Source organism: Zea mays, chromosome 6 (assembly GCF_902167145.1).
Source record: "Zea mays cultivar B73 chromosome 6, Zm-B73-REFERENCE-NAM-5.0, whole genome shotgun sequence".
NCBI classification, from domain to species: Eukaryota; Viridiplantae; Streptophyta; class Magnoliopsida; order Poales; family Poaceae; genus Zea; species Zea mays.
Window position 1 is genome coordinate 104652259 of NC_050101.1, and position 17431 is coordinate 104669689.

The following is a 17431-nucleotide window of genomic DNA, read 5'->3' on the forward strand; positions in this document are numbered from 1 at the left end:
AAAATCGACCTCGATCTTATCTAGCCAAAATGGAGAGGAAAGAAATGGTCCACGCGAAGGACCCGCTCGTGGGAAACGCCCACGCCATCTCCATCTTTCATAGGCTAACGGTACAGCAGTACAGGCACATAGGCTCCATGTGCACCATCGCATAGGCTTCGTACGGCTGCAAATTCATATCCGCATGCGGCCAGCCATGGTGAAGCCCACAAGCAAGTCGTTGCATGACACAAATTAGCTTTCCTCTTTTTTTCTAAGAAAGTCAACCGCCATGCAAGACACGACTCTAACCGCCATGCAAGGAAACGTTAATCGCCCAAAAGCCATGCAAGCCTATTTTTTTCTCCGTCTCTAACCGCCCAGCCACCAGAGCCACCCCTACTCCACCAGGGAGTGTCCTAGTCGCCGCATGGAGGATCTGTGCGCTGGGGCCTGGGGCTTGAGGGCGGCCCGCCGCTGGATCTACTCGCTGGGCTAGTGGGCGGTCGAGCCGCCATCAGATCTGACAGGCAGCATGCATACGGGCTCACAAGCGATATACGCGATGAACAGTAAATTGCAGATCCACTCAAAATTTCATACCGTGATTCCTGGTTCGACAAACGGGAACGAAGCCTGTCGCGTAGGACAGTTCGGCAAGGCCGGGACCTGCCGGCGTGACGGAGAGTCGGTGCCGATAGGATCCACGAGTCGGGGTAGAGCAGTGCTGATAACGTGTTGAGAACTACGTTGCCGCAGATCACCAGATCTGCTCCCTTCCCTCCCGTCAGCAGTAGAGGCACAAGAAGCTGTAGAGAACCCGTCTCCCTTCCCAGAAGCACGACAGAGTAACACACGAGACACAGGATATAGTGTTGGGCCATTGGCCTCTTTCTCTTCTTTGTATTATGAGGTGGTGTACAAGTTCCTTATATAGAGATGTGAAACCCCTCAGAGATAAAGCAGATATTTGTCCACATAACCCTAACTAGGGTTACTTAACCTAAACAAGGCTGCCCCATGCACGATAGTCGGGCCGTTCTCACTGCTCAGCCCAAATTGCGCACGCTGCCGCGTGCTCGCGCGTCGGCCCGTTCTCATTGTTCGGCCCAAATCGCGCGCTACGGTCCCTCATCCCTTCCCTGTCGACGCAGCCGCGCAGCGATCGGACCTTCCTCCCGCCCGGCCGCCGCAGCGAGCAGCACGTCCACCTTCTCCATCTACACGCCGCTCATGCTCCACCGCCTCGCCCACACCCGCGTGTGCCACTTCTTCATCATCCCCACACCCCGCGCGTTCTCCAACGCTCCCGCTGCCACTCCACCCGCTGCGCCGCCGCTCTCGGCCGCGGACCTCGAGCAACTCCTCCGCCGCTGTCACTACTCTGCCTCCAGCCACCGCTTCCACTCTCTTCTCCCCCTCCTCTCGCACCCCTCCGTCCTCCTCTCCTGCGCGCTCCACCTAAGCCACCGCGCGCACCCATCCCTCCCCGTCCCGCCCCAGCCCCCACCAATCACCATTGCCGCCGCTGCCGCCGCGTTCTCATCCCCATCATCCCACCTCCGCCTCCTCCTCCCGTCCCGCATCAAGGGCCAGCCGCTTCCCGTCCCCACGCTACCGCTCCGCCTCGCTTTGCGCTGCGCCGCCTCCGTCCTCGACGCCGTGTTCGCCCCGCGCGCAGCCACCTTCGCTTACCGCGGCCGCCACACAGCTGTCCGATACCTCAAGTCCATTCCCAGCGCGTCCTGGTTCTTCCGTGTCGCCATCCCGCGGCAGCCCTTCGCCCCTCGCCACGTTTGCCGTCTGCTCGGTGCCATCTCCAGTAAGGTCGATGATCCCGGGTTCCTGGAGTTCCTGAACGAACTGTTCGTCTCTGATGCGGTCGCATTTGAGCTTGGTGGTTGCGAGCTCGGACGCGGGCTGCCACAGGAATCAGAGCTCACTAGCACGCTAGTGAACATATTCTTCAATCGTGTGGATGGAGAGATAATGGCCCTCCGTGAGGAAGTGCACAAAAAACATCCTAGAATGAAAGATGACAGCGTTCGGCATACACCTGTGAGAGTATATGCGATTCGATATCTAGATGATATTCTGGTTGTGACGTCCGGGTCGAAGATGCTCACAATTGAGATCAGGAACAGGATAATTGCAGTCTTGGAGAGGGATTTAGAGGTGAGGGTGGACAGATTGGGGAGCTCAATCCACAGCGCTGTATCAGAGAAGATTGAGTTCCTGGGGATAGAATTCCAAGCTGTGCCACCGTCAGTGTTGCACCCACCCATGTCAGAGAAAGCAAAGAGAGCAAGGAAGAAGTATCTGAAGATGAAGGCGGAAAAGGCGCAGGAGCTGAAAAATGCACGGGAGACGAGGCGGAAGAAGCTTGGCTTGAAGATACTGAACCACTTGTCCAAGAGGATGAGGAGGGGCGAGGAGTTTGAATTTGATTTCCGGATCGAGAAAGAGGTGCAGCAAGTGTTCAGGGACTGGGCAGAGGAGACAGTGGCCGAATACTTCGAATCACGTGAGCATTGCCGATATTGGCACCGACTGCTAGCATCAGGTGATTTCTTGTCATTGAACAGGGTGAGAGATCAATTGCCACCTGCTTTGGTGGACTCATATGATAAATTTCAAGAGACAATCGACAAGTTTTTGATGCCCATGAAAGGTCATGACCTGACAGAAGAAGAGGAGATTCTAGCTGAGGAGGAAGAAGAGGAACAATATGAGAAACGGATTGTCGAGGACTTGACAGAGCTTAAGATGAGGGCCAATGTGCCGATAGATCTTGTAAGGAAGGAGGTAAAGCTTGCTGGATTCACAAATTCCATGGGCCGGCCACGGCCAATTAAGCTACTTCTCTGTTTGGATGATGCAGATATCATCAAATGGTATGCTGGCGTAGGGAGGAGGTGGCTAGATTTCTTCTGCTGTTGCCGTAACTTCAAGATGGTCAAGACTGTTGTCACTTACCACTTGAGGTTCTCCTGCTTTTTGACATTAGCAGAGAAGCACGAGTGCACTAAGAAGCAAGCAATTAGCCATTTCACAAAGGATTTAAAGGTAGCAAATGATAATGGAATGGCAGAAGTGCACTTCCCAATGGAACGCGAGATCAAAATGATGGGTGATAAAAACTTGTCTGACCCAAAGCCTGTGGATGGTGCCTTGACGATGACATTAGTAAGATTAGCAGTTGATGACGCCTCCTATCCATGCCTAGCACATTTTTGTGCTAAAACAGAAACTGTGCTTTACAGAATACGTTTGTTGCAAAATCGCCTAAATGTTGATCCATTGAATGAAAAGAAATGGGTCCATGGATTAGGTGCCATTCATGAGAGCCTGAACAAGAAATGTCTCCCCTTGTGCTATATGCACGCAAGTGATCTCTTTCTTGGCAAGATCACACTTCAAGATATTGACTGCACTCAATTTGTTGATGTGGAATGAGAGAAAAGCTTATTTGCGCAATACTTCTTGCAGATTATAGCTCATGTAGTATTGCAGGACTTCTTGCAGATTATAGCTCATGTAGTATTGCAGGTCCTGCCCAGTGCATTGGATATTAGTTTTTTTACTAATGCTTCATCATGTCTGTTTCAATACATTGTAGAAGAAATGTTGCTTTGTCCCCAAAGATACTAGCTTTTCATGTATATATATGTAGGGGTCTCGAGAGCCTTCTAGGCATCAGAACATTACAAATTGAAATACTGCATGCAGTGTGTGGACTTCAAGCAAACTATGTATATATATATCATGATATCAACAATACTCACTTCAGGTAATTCTTCCATTCCGTCTGTTCTTAAATTATTTATATATGTTCCAGAAACAAATGAAATTTAGTTATATGCCAAGTAGCCTATTCTTCCTCTGTTGTTTCGTCTTCACTTCTGAATCATTTTGTTTAGTATTAGTCAATTCTGTTTCTTACTTATGAATCAAATACTTGTTAACTCTAAAAAAATGGATGCCTTCTGAATCTCTTATGAGTTAAATACTTAAATGGTCTCATTGCTTCCTCTTTTTTTGTCAGAATAATATAATTTACCTTAGTGCCACTAAAACTGGTTTCTTAAACTTTAAATCTTTCTGCACAGTGACTGTACCAATATTTTTTTTTCTAAATACTAATTCCGTTATGAAATATTTTAAAAGGAAAACCAGCTACCTTTTGCTAATCAGTCAAGGGTAAGTTTTTCCCGAAACAAGATTTTGGTCTCCAGAATTGAAATATGGCTTTTGTTTCTTGGGTGACTACCTTTTTTTTAAAAAAAAACAGGAATATACTCTATAATAAATACTACCACCTGACACGGAGCTTGATCCTCGTGTGAGCTTTCCTTGTGTAGGGCTTCAAGAGCTTTCCTTGTGTAGGGCTTCAACGAGAATCTCTACTAAGTCTGCAAGGGTAGCATACCATTCTTTGTTCTGCATGTCATTCCTTGTTCTGCCATCCCTATTCTGCGATTCAGATTCCCATTCCTATTCCCTGTTATGCGATTCCCATTCTCGTTTGTGCGGCGTCCGCTGCTCCCTCCTCCCTTCACCACGCGACGCAGCGACACGACGACTGTTCTCTCCTCCCTCACTCGCCCTCTCCTCCCTTCCCCATGGCGTCTTCGCGTCTCCGATCGATCCAAGCCACCATGGATTTTTTCAAATCCATCCTCGCCGAGCTCGATCCGCCACAGATTTCTCCGATCGATCTGAACCGTAGCCTCCCCACAGGTGGAGCAGGAGCCAGAACTTGTCAAATTCACCTCCTCCAGCGGCGACGGGTGGGGCTTCGATGACCTGCTGAAGACGCTAACCCGATCGATGTCCTGTATAGCCGCTTCGAGGCGCAGATGCGCACGCTCCAGGCAGATCTGGCCACATTCACATCCGACCCTGAGGATGTCGACTCTGCATCGTCGCTGAGGACAGGTCACTACTCGATCGTCGTAGGTCGGCGGAGGCAGGGGAGGAGACACAACGCACACACGCCGGTGGCAGGGCCGACCCCCACACGCCGGGTCTAACCCGATCCTCGTCGTCTGTGGTTACTTCAGTGTCATCACGGCCACCACCGTGCTTCTCTGTGTTGCCGTCAACGTCGTCTCCGCCACCCAGTCCTTCCACGCTGGCTATGACGTGCGTGGAACGCCCCGCTTGCCCTGTTCCATTCCAGTGCAACTTTCCCTCTCCTGGATCCGGCTGGTTCGGGTGTGGCTCTGTTGTTAAATGCACTCATTCATTTGCTATGATGTGATCCTAAGCAACTCTATTTGCCATGCTCAACACTCAATAGGGAGGTGCCTCATAGAGCCCCCGCTTGATCTGTGGTCGGGATCGGATTAGCCGCTATGCATCTCATGGTGAGTTTGGTTAGCTACTGATGCTACATATGTGAGCTTGCAAGTGCGTTTATATGTTCTGTTTTTAGTAACCTATTACCTCTACACATTAGCATTGATTTCTTTGTATGCTCTTTCAGGTGTATGCTGTTGAAGCCTGTGAAATTGTTGTCCACGTAATATGTCATTCGATGTAGTTTTCTTTTCAGTTCAAGTTGCTCAGGCACACGTTCATTTTGGAGTCATATGGGAGCAAATAGAACCCACATTCCTACCATTGACTCCAGTACAGTGTGCTGTCGTGGGGTGAATAAAAGCAGCTAAACAGACAATGTTTTGTAAGATCTAAGTTGGTAAGATCTGCAGCTTCAAGTGGATTGCACAAGTTCTAAATGGAACAATCTAATGCCTCCTTCATCTTTACAGTATCGTTTGTATTCTGATGAGAAGAAGAAAAAGGCTTGCACACCTGACAACAGATGAAGTTAGGTTACCTCAGAAGTCATCAACCTGTGCATCAGGGTTTCTTATATGTCTGCTGCTGATTACAGTCACCTTCTCGTAGGTTTCTACTCAGCTAGGCAGATACGTTATCACTATGATGAGCAGTGGTGTTGTACTTGGGGTTGGATTTCATCTGTCATGTTAGCCATATACTTATGCCTCTCGTTTCATTTCACTTTTGGTATAACCTGAAATTGCAATCTAATTAAATAGGCTATTGTTTATCCCCATTTAAGTGGAGACAGTCAAATGAACAAACTAATTTGGTACAGCTAGCTTGGTGGGGGTGATTATCGGCACAATGATAGGTGCAAACAGTGTCCTAGAGGAACACTGCAAAGCTAGACTAGACCTCACAATATTGTCATAACTAGAAGGTAATTTGTAAACATTGATGTTGTGTGTCATATCTCCTAACTATATATGTGTTGTTTTCTGAATCCAGACTAGATTGTTTGTGTAATAGCCTGGCTTGATTTATCATAATATGTACTTTTCATTTTTCAATTGTTTCAAAGAAGATTATTTCTATCTTCCTTTTTTCCTAACCTAACATTCAATGGTTGGTTGAACCAAGTTACACAAAGCTAGCTATTTTTGTTAGAATTATAGGCATTTTTCATAGCATTTTAATTCCATAAATTAACATTATGATGATGACATATAAAAGATAATTAACCATAGAAATCGTGATCTCAAATATATCCATAACAATATAGATCATGAGAACACAAAGCATATGAATTATATAAATCATATAAATGCGATAAGCATATAAACTGAATGAACAATTGAAATTAAACAGATAGCAATATAAACAGCAGGACTGTAAAATTAAAACAAACAGATATAGCATATTATAATAAGACAGAACAGATAAGATAAAATCATTGCTATATATGAAACAACATAGATGAATATATGAAACATATATAATCTGCATAACGCAAAACAGTAAGGAAATAAATTGATCATACCCTCCCATGTGCTCTGATGATCCAGATCCTTGTCCAGCTTCACTTGTCATGTCACCAGGAAGAAGATGTTTTGGGCAGTCGCGTAGACGCTCCCCAAAAACCTAATTGCCGATCCCCCGTGCAAGGTCTCGAACGACAAGGGCTTCGGAGGCACCTGCCCTCTCGCTTCTCTGTACGCGCAGAGTCACGAGATGGGAATACTCTCACTTGCGGCTGGGCTGTGACTCTGAAATGATTATGTTCTCATGTACCAAGTGCCAGGGGTTCTCCTCTACTTAACCTCTCACAGAGAGAAGCTGAAGGAGAAGGGCCGCATGCGGCACGCCAGGAGACGGGCAGCTGAAGGACAAAGGTCCCGCATGCAGCTGACGAAGAGACAGGCAACTGAAAGGTTTAACCCGGAGTTGAAACTCCAGCGGTTAGTGGGTGCTAAAAATTAACACAACCACACCACGCCCGCGCGCCGCCTGCCTGCCTCTGAGAGCACCTAGAGGGGGGGGGGGTGAATAGGTGATCCTATAAAACTTGAACTTAATGCCACAAAAACTTGGTTAAGCGTTAGCACAGTAATGCCAAGTGGCTGGAGAAGAGTCTTAGCGAATCACAATAACCACAAGAGAATCAACACAGATGGACACAATGGTTTATCCCGTGGTTCGGCCAAGTACAAAACTTGCCTACTCCACGTTGTGGCGTCCCAACGGACGAGAGTTGCACTCAACTCCTCTCAAGTGATCCAATGATCAACTTGAATACCACGATGTTTTGCTTTTCTTTTCTTATCCCGTTCGCGAGGAATCTCCACAACTTGGAGCCTCTCGCCCTTACACTTTGATGTTCACAAAGAAGCACGAAGTAAGGGAGGGATGAGCAACTCACACAAGACACAAAGATCACAGCAAATACGCACACACAAGACCCAGACTTGAGCTCAAGAGACTATCACAAGTTTCACACTAGAACGGAGCTCAAATCACTAAGAATGTCGAACAAGTGCGCAAGAATGGAGTGTGAGTGATCAAGAGTGCTCAAGGAATGCTTGGTGGTCTCCTTCATGCGCCTAGGGGTCCCTTTTATAGCCCCAAGGCAGCTAGGAGCCGTTGAGAGCAATCCGGGAAGGCAATTCTTGCCTTCTGTCGCTTGGCGCACCGGACAGTCCGGTGCACCACCGGACACTGTCCGGTGCGGATTTCCTTCCTTATTTGGCGAAGCCGACCGTTGGCAGCCTTGGAGCCGTTGGCGCACCGGACACTGTCCGGTGCACACCGGACAGTCCGGTGCCCTCTCCTGACCGTTGGCTCGGCCACGTGTCTCGCGCAGCCGACCGTTGGCCCGACCGACCGTTGGCTCACCGGACAGTCCGGTGCACACCGGACAGTCCGGTGAATTATAGCCATACGCCGTTAATTTATTTCCGAGAGCGGCAAGTTCGCCTGAGCCAGCCTGGCGCACCGGACACTGTCCGGTGCACCACCGGACAGTCCGGTGCACCCAGACAGAGCTGGCTTTGGCTGAAACAAAGCTATCTCTCTCCAGTTTGTTTTCTCCTGTTTCCAGCATTTAGACACAATACATTAGTCCATAAAACAATGTACTAAGTCTAGAAACATACCTTTTGACATAATTTGCACTTTGTCTGCCACATTGCATAGATCAGCACAAAAGCACTTGCGTTGGCACTCAATCACCAAAATACTTAGAAATGGCCCAAGGGCACATTTCCCTTTCAATCTCCCCCTTTTTGGTGATTTATGCCAACACAACATAAAACAACTATAACAAGTGCAATATCAATGAGATGAAAACTCAATATAGTTTTGATTCGTATTTGACATATATGAATCACTCTTTGCCACCACTTGGTTTGTTTTTGCAAATCAAACTCAATTTCCTATCTCTAAGTCAAATTCACTTGTAGAGACATAATGAGAGGTATTCCAAAATAAATTGATCAAGGATTTCAAAAACTCCCCCCTTTTCCCATAATCAACACTTCTCCCCACAAGAGGCCAACTTTTGACACAAAAGAGACAATAAGAGAGTTTTGACAAACCAAAAGCTCTATTCTACTATTTTCAAAATTTCTCAAGTGGTAGCTGATCCATTTATTGCTTTGGCCTTTATTTTCTCCCCCTTTAGCATCAAGCACCAAAACGGGATCAATCTTGGCCCCTTAACCTCATTGCCTCACCAAAATCTTCAACGAAGAGTAAAAAGGCAATAAGAGTACAAAGATGAACTTGGAAAAAGTTACTCTTTCATCGGAGTGCAGTGGAAGTCTTGCATGGTCCAAGTCCACCTTTTCCCTTTCAATCCTCCTTAGAGACTAAATCAAGCAAACTCAAGCACATGGTTAGTCTCAAAGGGTCAAGTTGTAACACATCTCCCCCTAAATATGTGCATCACTTTGCAACGGACTTGTGAGGTCCGGGGAGTGCATGTACAACTTGAGCACCATAAATAAACAACACAATGCAAAAGGAACATGATCAAGGCATAAACACATGTATGCTATAAATCAATCCAAGTTCCGCGAATCTAAGACATTTAGCTCACTACGCAACTTGCAAAAGGTCTGCTCATCTAAAGGCTTGGTAAAGATATCGGCTAGCTGGTTCTCGGAGCTAACATGAAACACTTCGATATCTCCCTTTTGCTGGTGGTCTCTCAAAAAGTGATGTCGGATGTCTATGTGCTTTGTGCGGCTGTGTTCAACAGGATTATCCGCCATGTGGATAACACTCTCATTATCACATAGGAGTGGGACTTTGCTCAAATTGTAGCCAAAGTCCCTGAGGGTTTGCCTCATCCAAAGTAGTTGCGCGCAACACTGTCCTGCGGCAACGTACTCGGCCTCAGCGGTAGATAGGGCAACAGAGGTTTGTTTCTTAGAACTCCATGACACCAGGGACCTTCCTAAGAATTGGCATGTCCCCGATGTACTCTTCCTATCGACCTTACATCCAGCATAGTCGGAGTCTGAATATCCAATCAAGTCAAAGGTAGACCCCTTTGGATACCAGATCCCAAAACAAGGCGTAGCGACTAAATATCTAAGAATTCGCTTCACAGCCACTAAGTGACACTCCCTAGGATCGGATTGAAATCTAGCACACATGCATACACTAAGCATAATATCCGGTCTACTAGCACATAAATAAAGTAAAGACCCTATCATAGACCGGTATGCCTTTTGATCAACGGACTTACCTCCTTTGTTGAGGTCGGTGTGTCCGTCGGTTCCCATCGGAGTCTTTGCGGGCTTGACGTCCTTCATCCCAAAACGCTTGATCAAGTCTTGCGTGTACTTCGTTTGGGAGATGAAGGTCCCATCCTTGAGTTGCCTTACTTGGAACCCAAGGAAATAGCTTAACTCGCCCATCATCGACATCTCAAACTTTTGAGTCATCACCCTGCTAAACTCTTCACAAGACTTTTGGTTAGTAGAACCAAATATTATGTCATCGACATAAATTTGGCACACAAAAAGATCACCATCACATGTCTTAGTAAAAAGAGTTGGATTGGCTTTCCCAACCTTGAAATCATTAGCAATTAAAAAGTCTCTAAGGCATTCATACCATGCTCTTGGGGCTTGCTTAAGTCCATAGAGTGCCTTAGAGAGCTTACACACATGGTTGGGGTACCGTTCATCCTCAAAGCCAGGGGGTTGCTCCACGTACACCTCCTCCTTGATTGGCCCGTTGAGGAAAGCACTCTTCACATCCATTTGAAACAACCTGAAAGAATGGTGAGCGACATATGCTAGCAAGATACGAATGGACTCTAGCCTAGCCACAGGAGCAAAAGTCTCCTCAAAGTCCAAACCTGCGACTTGGGCATAACCTTTTGCCACAAGTCGTGCCTTGTTCCTTGTCACCACCCCGTGCTCGTCTTGTTTGTTGCGGAACACCCATTTGGTTCCCACAACATTTTGCTTGGGACGAGGCACCAGTGTCCAAACTTCATTTCTTTTGAAGTTGTTGAGCTCCTCCTGCATGGCCAACACCCAGTCCGGATCTAGCAAGGCCTCTTCTACCCTGAAAGGCTCAATAGAAGAGACAAAGGAGTGATGCTCACAAAAATTAACTAATCATGATCGAGTATCACTCCCTTGCTAATGTCACCCAAAATTTGGTCGACGGGATGATCCCTTTGAATCATCGCTCGGACTTGAGTTGGAGGTGCCGGTTGCGCTTCTTCCTCCATTACATGATCATCTTGTGCTCCCCCTTGATCACACGCCTCTTGTTCATCATCTTGAGTTGGGGGTTGCACCTTTATTGAGGAAGAAGGTTGATCTTGCTCATCTTGTTCCTGTGGCCACACATCTCCAATCGCCATGGTGCGTATTGCGGTCGTTGGAACTTCTTCTTCATCTACTTCATCAAAATCAACAACTTGCTCTCTTGGAGAGCCATTAGTCTCATCAAATACAACGTCGCTAGAGACTTCAACCAAACCCGATGATTTGTTGAAGACTCTATACGCCTTTGTATTTGAGTCATAACCTAATAAAAACCCTTCTATAGCTTTGGGAGCAAATTTAGAGTTCCTACCCTTCTTCACTAGAATGTAGCATTTACTCCCAAAAACTCGAAAATACGAAACATTGGGTTTGTTACCGGTTAGTAGCTCATATGACGTCTTCTTGAGGAGGCGATGAAGGTAGACCCTATTGATGGCGTGGCAAGCCGTGTTCACGGCTTCCGACCAAAAGCGCTCGGGGGTCTTGAACTCTCCAAGCATCGTCCTCGCCATGTCAATAAGCGTCCTGTTCTTCCTCTCTACCACACCATTTTGCTGTGGAGTGTAGGGAGCGGAGAACTCGTGCTTGATCCCTTCCTCCTCAAGGTATTCCTCTACTTGAATGTTATTGAACTCGGACCCATTGTCGCTCCTTATCTTTTTCACCTTGAGCTCAAACTCGTTTTGAGCTCTCCTTAGGAAGCGCTTGAGGGTCCCTTGGGTTTCAGATTTATCCTACAAAAAGAATACCCAAGTGAAGCGGGAAAAGTCATCAACAATAACTAGTCCATACTTACTTCCTCCTATGCTTAGATAGGCGACGGGTCCGAAGAGGTCCATATGTAGCAGCTCCAGAGGTCTTGACGTAGTCATCACATTCTTGCTGTGATGCGCTCCTCCCACTTGTTTCCCTGCTTGACAAGCTGCACAAGGTCTATCTTTTTCGAAAGTAACATTGGTTAGACCTATCACGTGTTCTCCCTTTAGAAGCTTGTGAAGGTTCTTCATCCCCACATGTGCTAAGCGGCGATGCCACAGCCAGCCCATGCTAGTCTTAGCAATTAAGCATGCATCTAGACCGGCCTCCTCTTTTGCAAAATCAACTAAATAAAGTTTGCCGTCTAATACACCCTTAAAAGCTAATGAACCATCACTTCTTCTAAAGACAGACACATCTACATTTGTGAATAGACAATTATATCCCATATTGCATAATTGACTAACAGATAGCAAATTATATCCAAGAGACTCAACTAAGAACACATTAGAAATAGAGTGCTCATTTGATATTGCAATTTTGCCTAAGCCTTTCACCTTGCCTTGATTCCCATCACCGAATATGATTGAATCTTGGGGATCCTTGTTCTTGACGTAGGAGGTGAACATCTTCTTCTCCCCTGTCATGTGGTTTGTGCATCCGCTGTCGATAATCCAGCTTGAACCCCCGGATGCATAAACCTGCAAGGCAAATTTAGGCTTGGGTTTTAGGTACCCAACTCTTGTTGGGTCCTACAAGGTTAGTCACAATGGTTTTAGGAACCCAAATGCAAGTTTTATCTCCCTTGCATTTTGCCCCTAATTTTCTAGCAACTATCTTTCTATCCTTTCTACAAATGGCAAAGGAAGCATTTAACGCATGATATATGGTAGAAGGTTCATTAATTTTCCTAGGAACATTAACACCATTTCTCCGAGGCATGTGATTACTAGCATTTCTCCTAGCTACATTTCTACCATGCATATAGGAAGAACTAGAAGCAAACATAGCATATGAATCATAAACATGTGAATCAAAAGCATCATAACTTCTATTTGCATTTCTAGCATGTCTCCTATCATGATACATAAAAGCATGGTTCTTTTTAGCACTACTAGCCATAGGGGCCTCCCCTTTCTCCTTGGCGGGGATAGGAGCCTTATGGCTTGTTAAGTTCTTGGCTTCTATCTTGAAACCAAGCCCATCCTTAATTGAGGGGTGTCTACCAATTGTGTAGGCATCCCTTGCAAATTTTAACTTATCAAATTCGCTTTTGCTAGTCTTAAGTTGGGCATTAAGACTAGTCAATTCATCATTCAATTTGGAAATTGTAACAAGGTGTTCACTACAAGCGTCAATGTCAAAATCTTTACACCTATTGCAAATCGTAACATGTTCTACACAAGAGTTAGATTTACTAGCTATCTCTAACTTAGCATTCAAAACATCATTTATGCTCCTTAAGCTAGAAATTGTCTCGTGGCAGGAAGATAGTTCACAAGAAAGCATTTCATTTCTCTTTATTTCTAAAGCAAGGGATTTTTGAGCTTCTACAAACTTATCATGTTCATCATATAAGAGATCCTCTTGCTTTTCTAGCAATCTATTCTTATCATTCAAAGCATCAATCAATTCATTTATTTTATCCACCTTGGTTCTATCTAGACCCTTGAATAAACATGAATAATCTATTTCATCATCATCACTAGACTCATCCTCACTTGAAGAAGCATAGGTACTAGTGTTACGAGCGCTTACCTTCTTTTCCCTTGCCATGAGGCAAGTGTGATGCTCGTTGGGGAAGAGGGATGACTTGTTGAAGGCAGTGGCGGCGAGTCCTTCGTTGTCGGAGTCGGACGACGAACAATCCGAGTCCCACTCCTTGCCAAGATGTGCCTCGCCTTTTCCCTTCTTATAGTTCTTCTTCTTCTCCCTCTTGTTCCCTTGTTCCTGGTCACTATCATTGTCGGGGCAATTAGCAATAAAATGACCAACCTTACCACATTTGAAGCATGAGCGCTTCCCCTTTGTCTTGGTCTTGCTTGGCTGCCCCTTGCGACCCTTTAGCGCCGTCTTGAAGCGCTTGATGATGAGGGCCATTTCTTCATCGTTGAGCCCGGCCGCCGCAACTTGCGCCACCTTGCTAGGTAGCGTCTCCTTGCTCCTCGTTGCCTTGAGAGCAATGGGTTGAGGCTCATGGATTGGACCGTTCAACGCGTCGTCGACATATCTCGCCTCCTTGATCATCATTCGCCCGCTTACAAATTTTCCAAGAACTTCTTCGGGCGACATCTTGGTGTACCTAGGATTTTCACGGATATTGTTCACCAAATGTGGATCAAGTACAGTAAAGGACCTTAGCATTAGACGAACGACGTCGTGGTCCGTCCATCGTGTGCTTCCGTAGCTCCTTATCTTGTTGATGAGGGTCTTGAGCCGGTTGTATGTTTGGGTTGGCTCCTCTCCCCTGATCATTGCAAATCTTCCAAGCTCACCCTCCACCAACTCCATTTTGTTGAGTAAGGTGACGTCGTTCCCCTCATGTGAGATCCTGAGGGTGTCCCAGATCTGCTTGGCATTGTCCAAGTCGCTCACCTTATGATACTCGTCCCTGCACAAGGAGGTTAACAACACAGTAGTAGCTTGTGCATTTCTATGAATCTGTTCATTGATAAACATAGGACTATCCGAGCTATCAAATTTCATTCCACTTTCCACAATCTCCCATATGCTCGGATGGAGAGAGAACAGGTGACTACGCATTTTGTGGCTCCAAAATCCATAGTCCTCTCCATCAAAGTGAGGAGGTTTGCCAAGTGGAATGGAGAGCAAATGAGCATTTGTACTTTGTGGAATACGAGAGTAGTCAAAAGAAAAGTTCGAATTAACCGGTTTCCTTCTCTCGTAGTCGTTGTCCTTTTGGGAAGAAGTGGACTCGTCGCTGTCGTCGTAGTAGACGATCTCCTTGATGCGCCTTGTCTTCTTCTTCCCATCCTTTCGTTTGTGGCCCGAGCCCGAGTCGGTAGGCTTGTCCTCCTTCAGCTCGTTGACGAAGGACCCCTTCTCCTTATCATTGATCACGATTCCCTTCCCCTTAGGATCCATCTCTTCGGGCGGTTAGTCCCTTTCTTGAAGAGAACGGCTTCGATACCAATTGAGAGCACCTAGAGGGGGGGGGGTGAATAGGTGATCCTATAAAACTTGAACTTAATGCCACAAAAACTTGGTTAAGCGTTAGCACAGTAATGCCAAGTGGCTGGAGAAGAGTCTTAGCGAATCACAATAACCACAAGAGAATCAAGACAGATGGACACAATGGTTTATCCCGTGGTTCGGCCAAGTACAAAACTTGCCTACTCCATGTTGTGGCATCCCAACGGACGAGAGTTGCACTCAACTCCTCTCAAGTGATCCAATGATCATCTTGAATACCATGGTGTTTTGCTTTTCTTTTCTTATCCCGTTCGCGAGGAATCTCCACAACTTGGAGCCTCTCGCCCTTACACTTTGATGTTCACAATGAAGCACAGAGTAAGGGAGGGATGAGCAACTCACACAAGACACAAAGATCACAACAAATACGCACACACAAGACCCAGACTTGAGTTCAAGAGACTATCACAAGTTTCACACTAGAACGGAGCTCAAATCACTAAGAATGTCGAACAAGTGCGCAAGAATGGAGTGTGAGTGATCAAGAGTGCTCAAGGAATGCTTGGTGGTCTCCTTCATGCGCCTAGGGGGTCCCTTTTATAGCCCCAAGGCAGCTAGGAGCCGTTGAGAGCAATCCGGGAAGGCAATTCTTGCCTTCTGTCGCCTGGCGCACCGGACAGTCCGGTGCACCACCGGAAACAAAGCTATCTCTCTCCAGTTTGTTTTCTCCTGTTTCCAGCATTTAGACACAATACATTAGTCCATAAAACAATGTACTAAGTCTAGAAACATACCTTTTGACATAATTTGCACTTTGTCTGCCACATTGCATAGATCAGCACAAAAGCACTTGCGTTGGCACTCAATTACCAAAATACTTAGAAATGGCCCAAGGGCACATTTCCCTTTCAGCCTCGCCATGCCACGCCACGCCACGCCCGGCCCGAGCCCGGCCCGGTCGGCGGCGGCAGCGCGCGCGCGCGTGTGGCACGCCCTTGTCCATTTCTTGACTTCTCAAATTAAGTGGAATAATTCCAACCATATAAGTCAAGCCAAAAGACACTTGGACTTCCAATATGGTACTATTGGTATTCTCCACCATTACACACCATAGAGTTTATTCAATAAATGGGCCAAGCCCATAAAAGATCCAACAATCCCCACCAAACTCTAGGGTTTGTAATGATGAAGTATCAGAATCACAATCCTTTGATATACCAGTGTTTCGATGGAGACTGTTAAGTTGAACATCCATCTAGAATAAGAGTTTTACCCATTCACAACTGAACAATGGACTAAGCCTTGAATTGACAGTTTTGTGCGAAGTGAGATTCACTCAAATCCTTTGCTGATACTAGGCTGCAAAAGGGTATTCCCGCTGTTTAGAAGCATATAAGTCACACTTCAGTGCCTTTCATGAGTATTTAGGGATCACCCAAGTCCCATAGACTGTGACTAGCAGTCTAACTCATATAGGTGTATTCCTCAGAAGATGTTCTGTAGGACAACATCTTACCTTTATAAGACTCTTGGAATACATTAAGGTAAAAACTATCTTGCCTTACAGATAGGAAAGATGTGCATCAGAAATGAGTTTAAAGAAGGGATCTTTCCTCACAATCTACTCCTAGCTTGTTTCTCCACTCTACTTCACGGGATCTCCGATCACATAGAGCAGGTTACCACTAGAGTAGATTTCACATGAGTCTCATACCCATTTCCCTCGATGCACTTTCTATCACATTGCGTGATAGACCCTTAGTGAATTGATCTGCCAGATTATTTGATGTGTGGACATAATCCACCGTTATAACTCCGGAGTTTTTTTAGCTTTCTGACAGATTTCAATCTCCTCTTAACATGCCTTGTAGTCATGTTATTCCTGGAACTGTTAACCTTTGTAATCACCGTTTGATTGTCACAGTTCATGGAAATAGCCGATATCGGTTTTTCAACTACCGGTAAATCCAATAGGAAATCACGAAGCCACTCGGCCTCAGCCCCAGCAGTGTCTAATGCTGCGAGTTCTGCTTCCATTGTAGACTTTGTTAAGATAGTCAGCTTGCAAGACTTCTAGGGAACAACGCCACCTCCAAACAGAAACACATATCCGCTTGTGGCATAAAGCTCATCAGCATCAGAAATCCAGTTGGCATCACAATAGCCTTCCAGCACTTTTGGGTTTCCAGTATAATGAATACCGTATGTCATAGTACCTTTAAAATACCGCAACACTCTCTCAAGAGCACGCCAGTGATCATCTCCTGGTTTCGACACAAACCGACTTAGCTTACTCACAGCATAAGAGATGTCTGGCCTTGTTGCACTTGCAAGGTACATGAGCGAGCCAATGATCTGGGAGTATGTCAATTGATCCCTTGCTATTCTCCGATTCTTTCTCAATAGCACACTAGGGTCATAAGGTGTTGGAGCAGGATCACAGTCACTAAAACCAAAGCGACTCA

At 46.1% G+C, this 17431-nt stretch overlaps 1 protein-coding gene and 1 pseudogene across 2 annotated transcripts; both read left to right on the forward strand.

Annotated features, from left to right (window-relative positions):
- The first annotated feature begins 422 nt into the window (after window positions 1–422).
- On the forward strand, window positions 423–6294 carry LOC103629684 (RNA-directed DNA polymerase (reverse transcriptase)). 2 transcript variants are annotated; one of them, XM_020539364.1, is made up of 3 exons: window positions 423–3769; window positions 5468–5680; window positions 5754–6294. In XM_020539364.1, the coding sequence occupies exon 1, from the start codon at window positions 1000–1002 to the stop codon at window positions 3433–3435; it is 2436 nt and encodes an 811-aa protein (XP_020394953.1). In that variant the 5' UTR covers window positions 423–999; the 3' UTR covers window positions 3436–3769; window positions 5468–5680; window positions 5754–6294. The 2 variants fall into 2 exon arrangements, with proteins under 2 accessions (XP_020394953.1, XP_020394952.1); XM_020539363.1 differs by having other exon boundaries at window positions 423–5348; window positions 5754–6275.
- LOC103631253 (uncharacterized) overlaps window positions 5337–17431 on the forward strand; it is a 36396-nt pseudogene continuing 24301 nt past the window's right edge.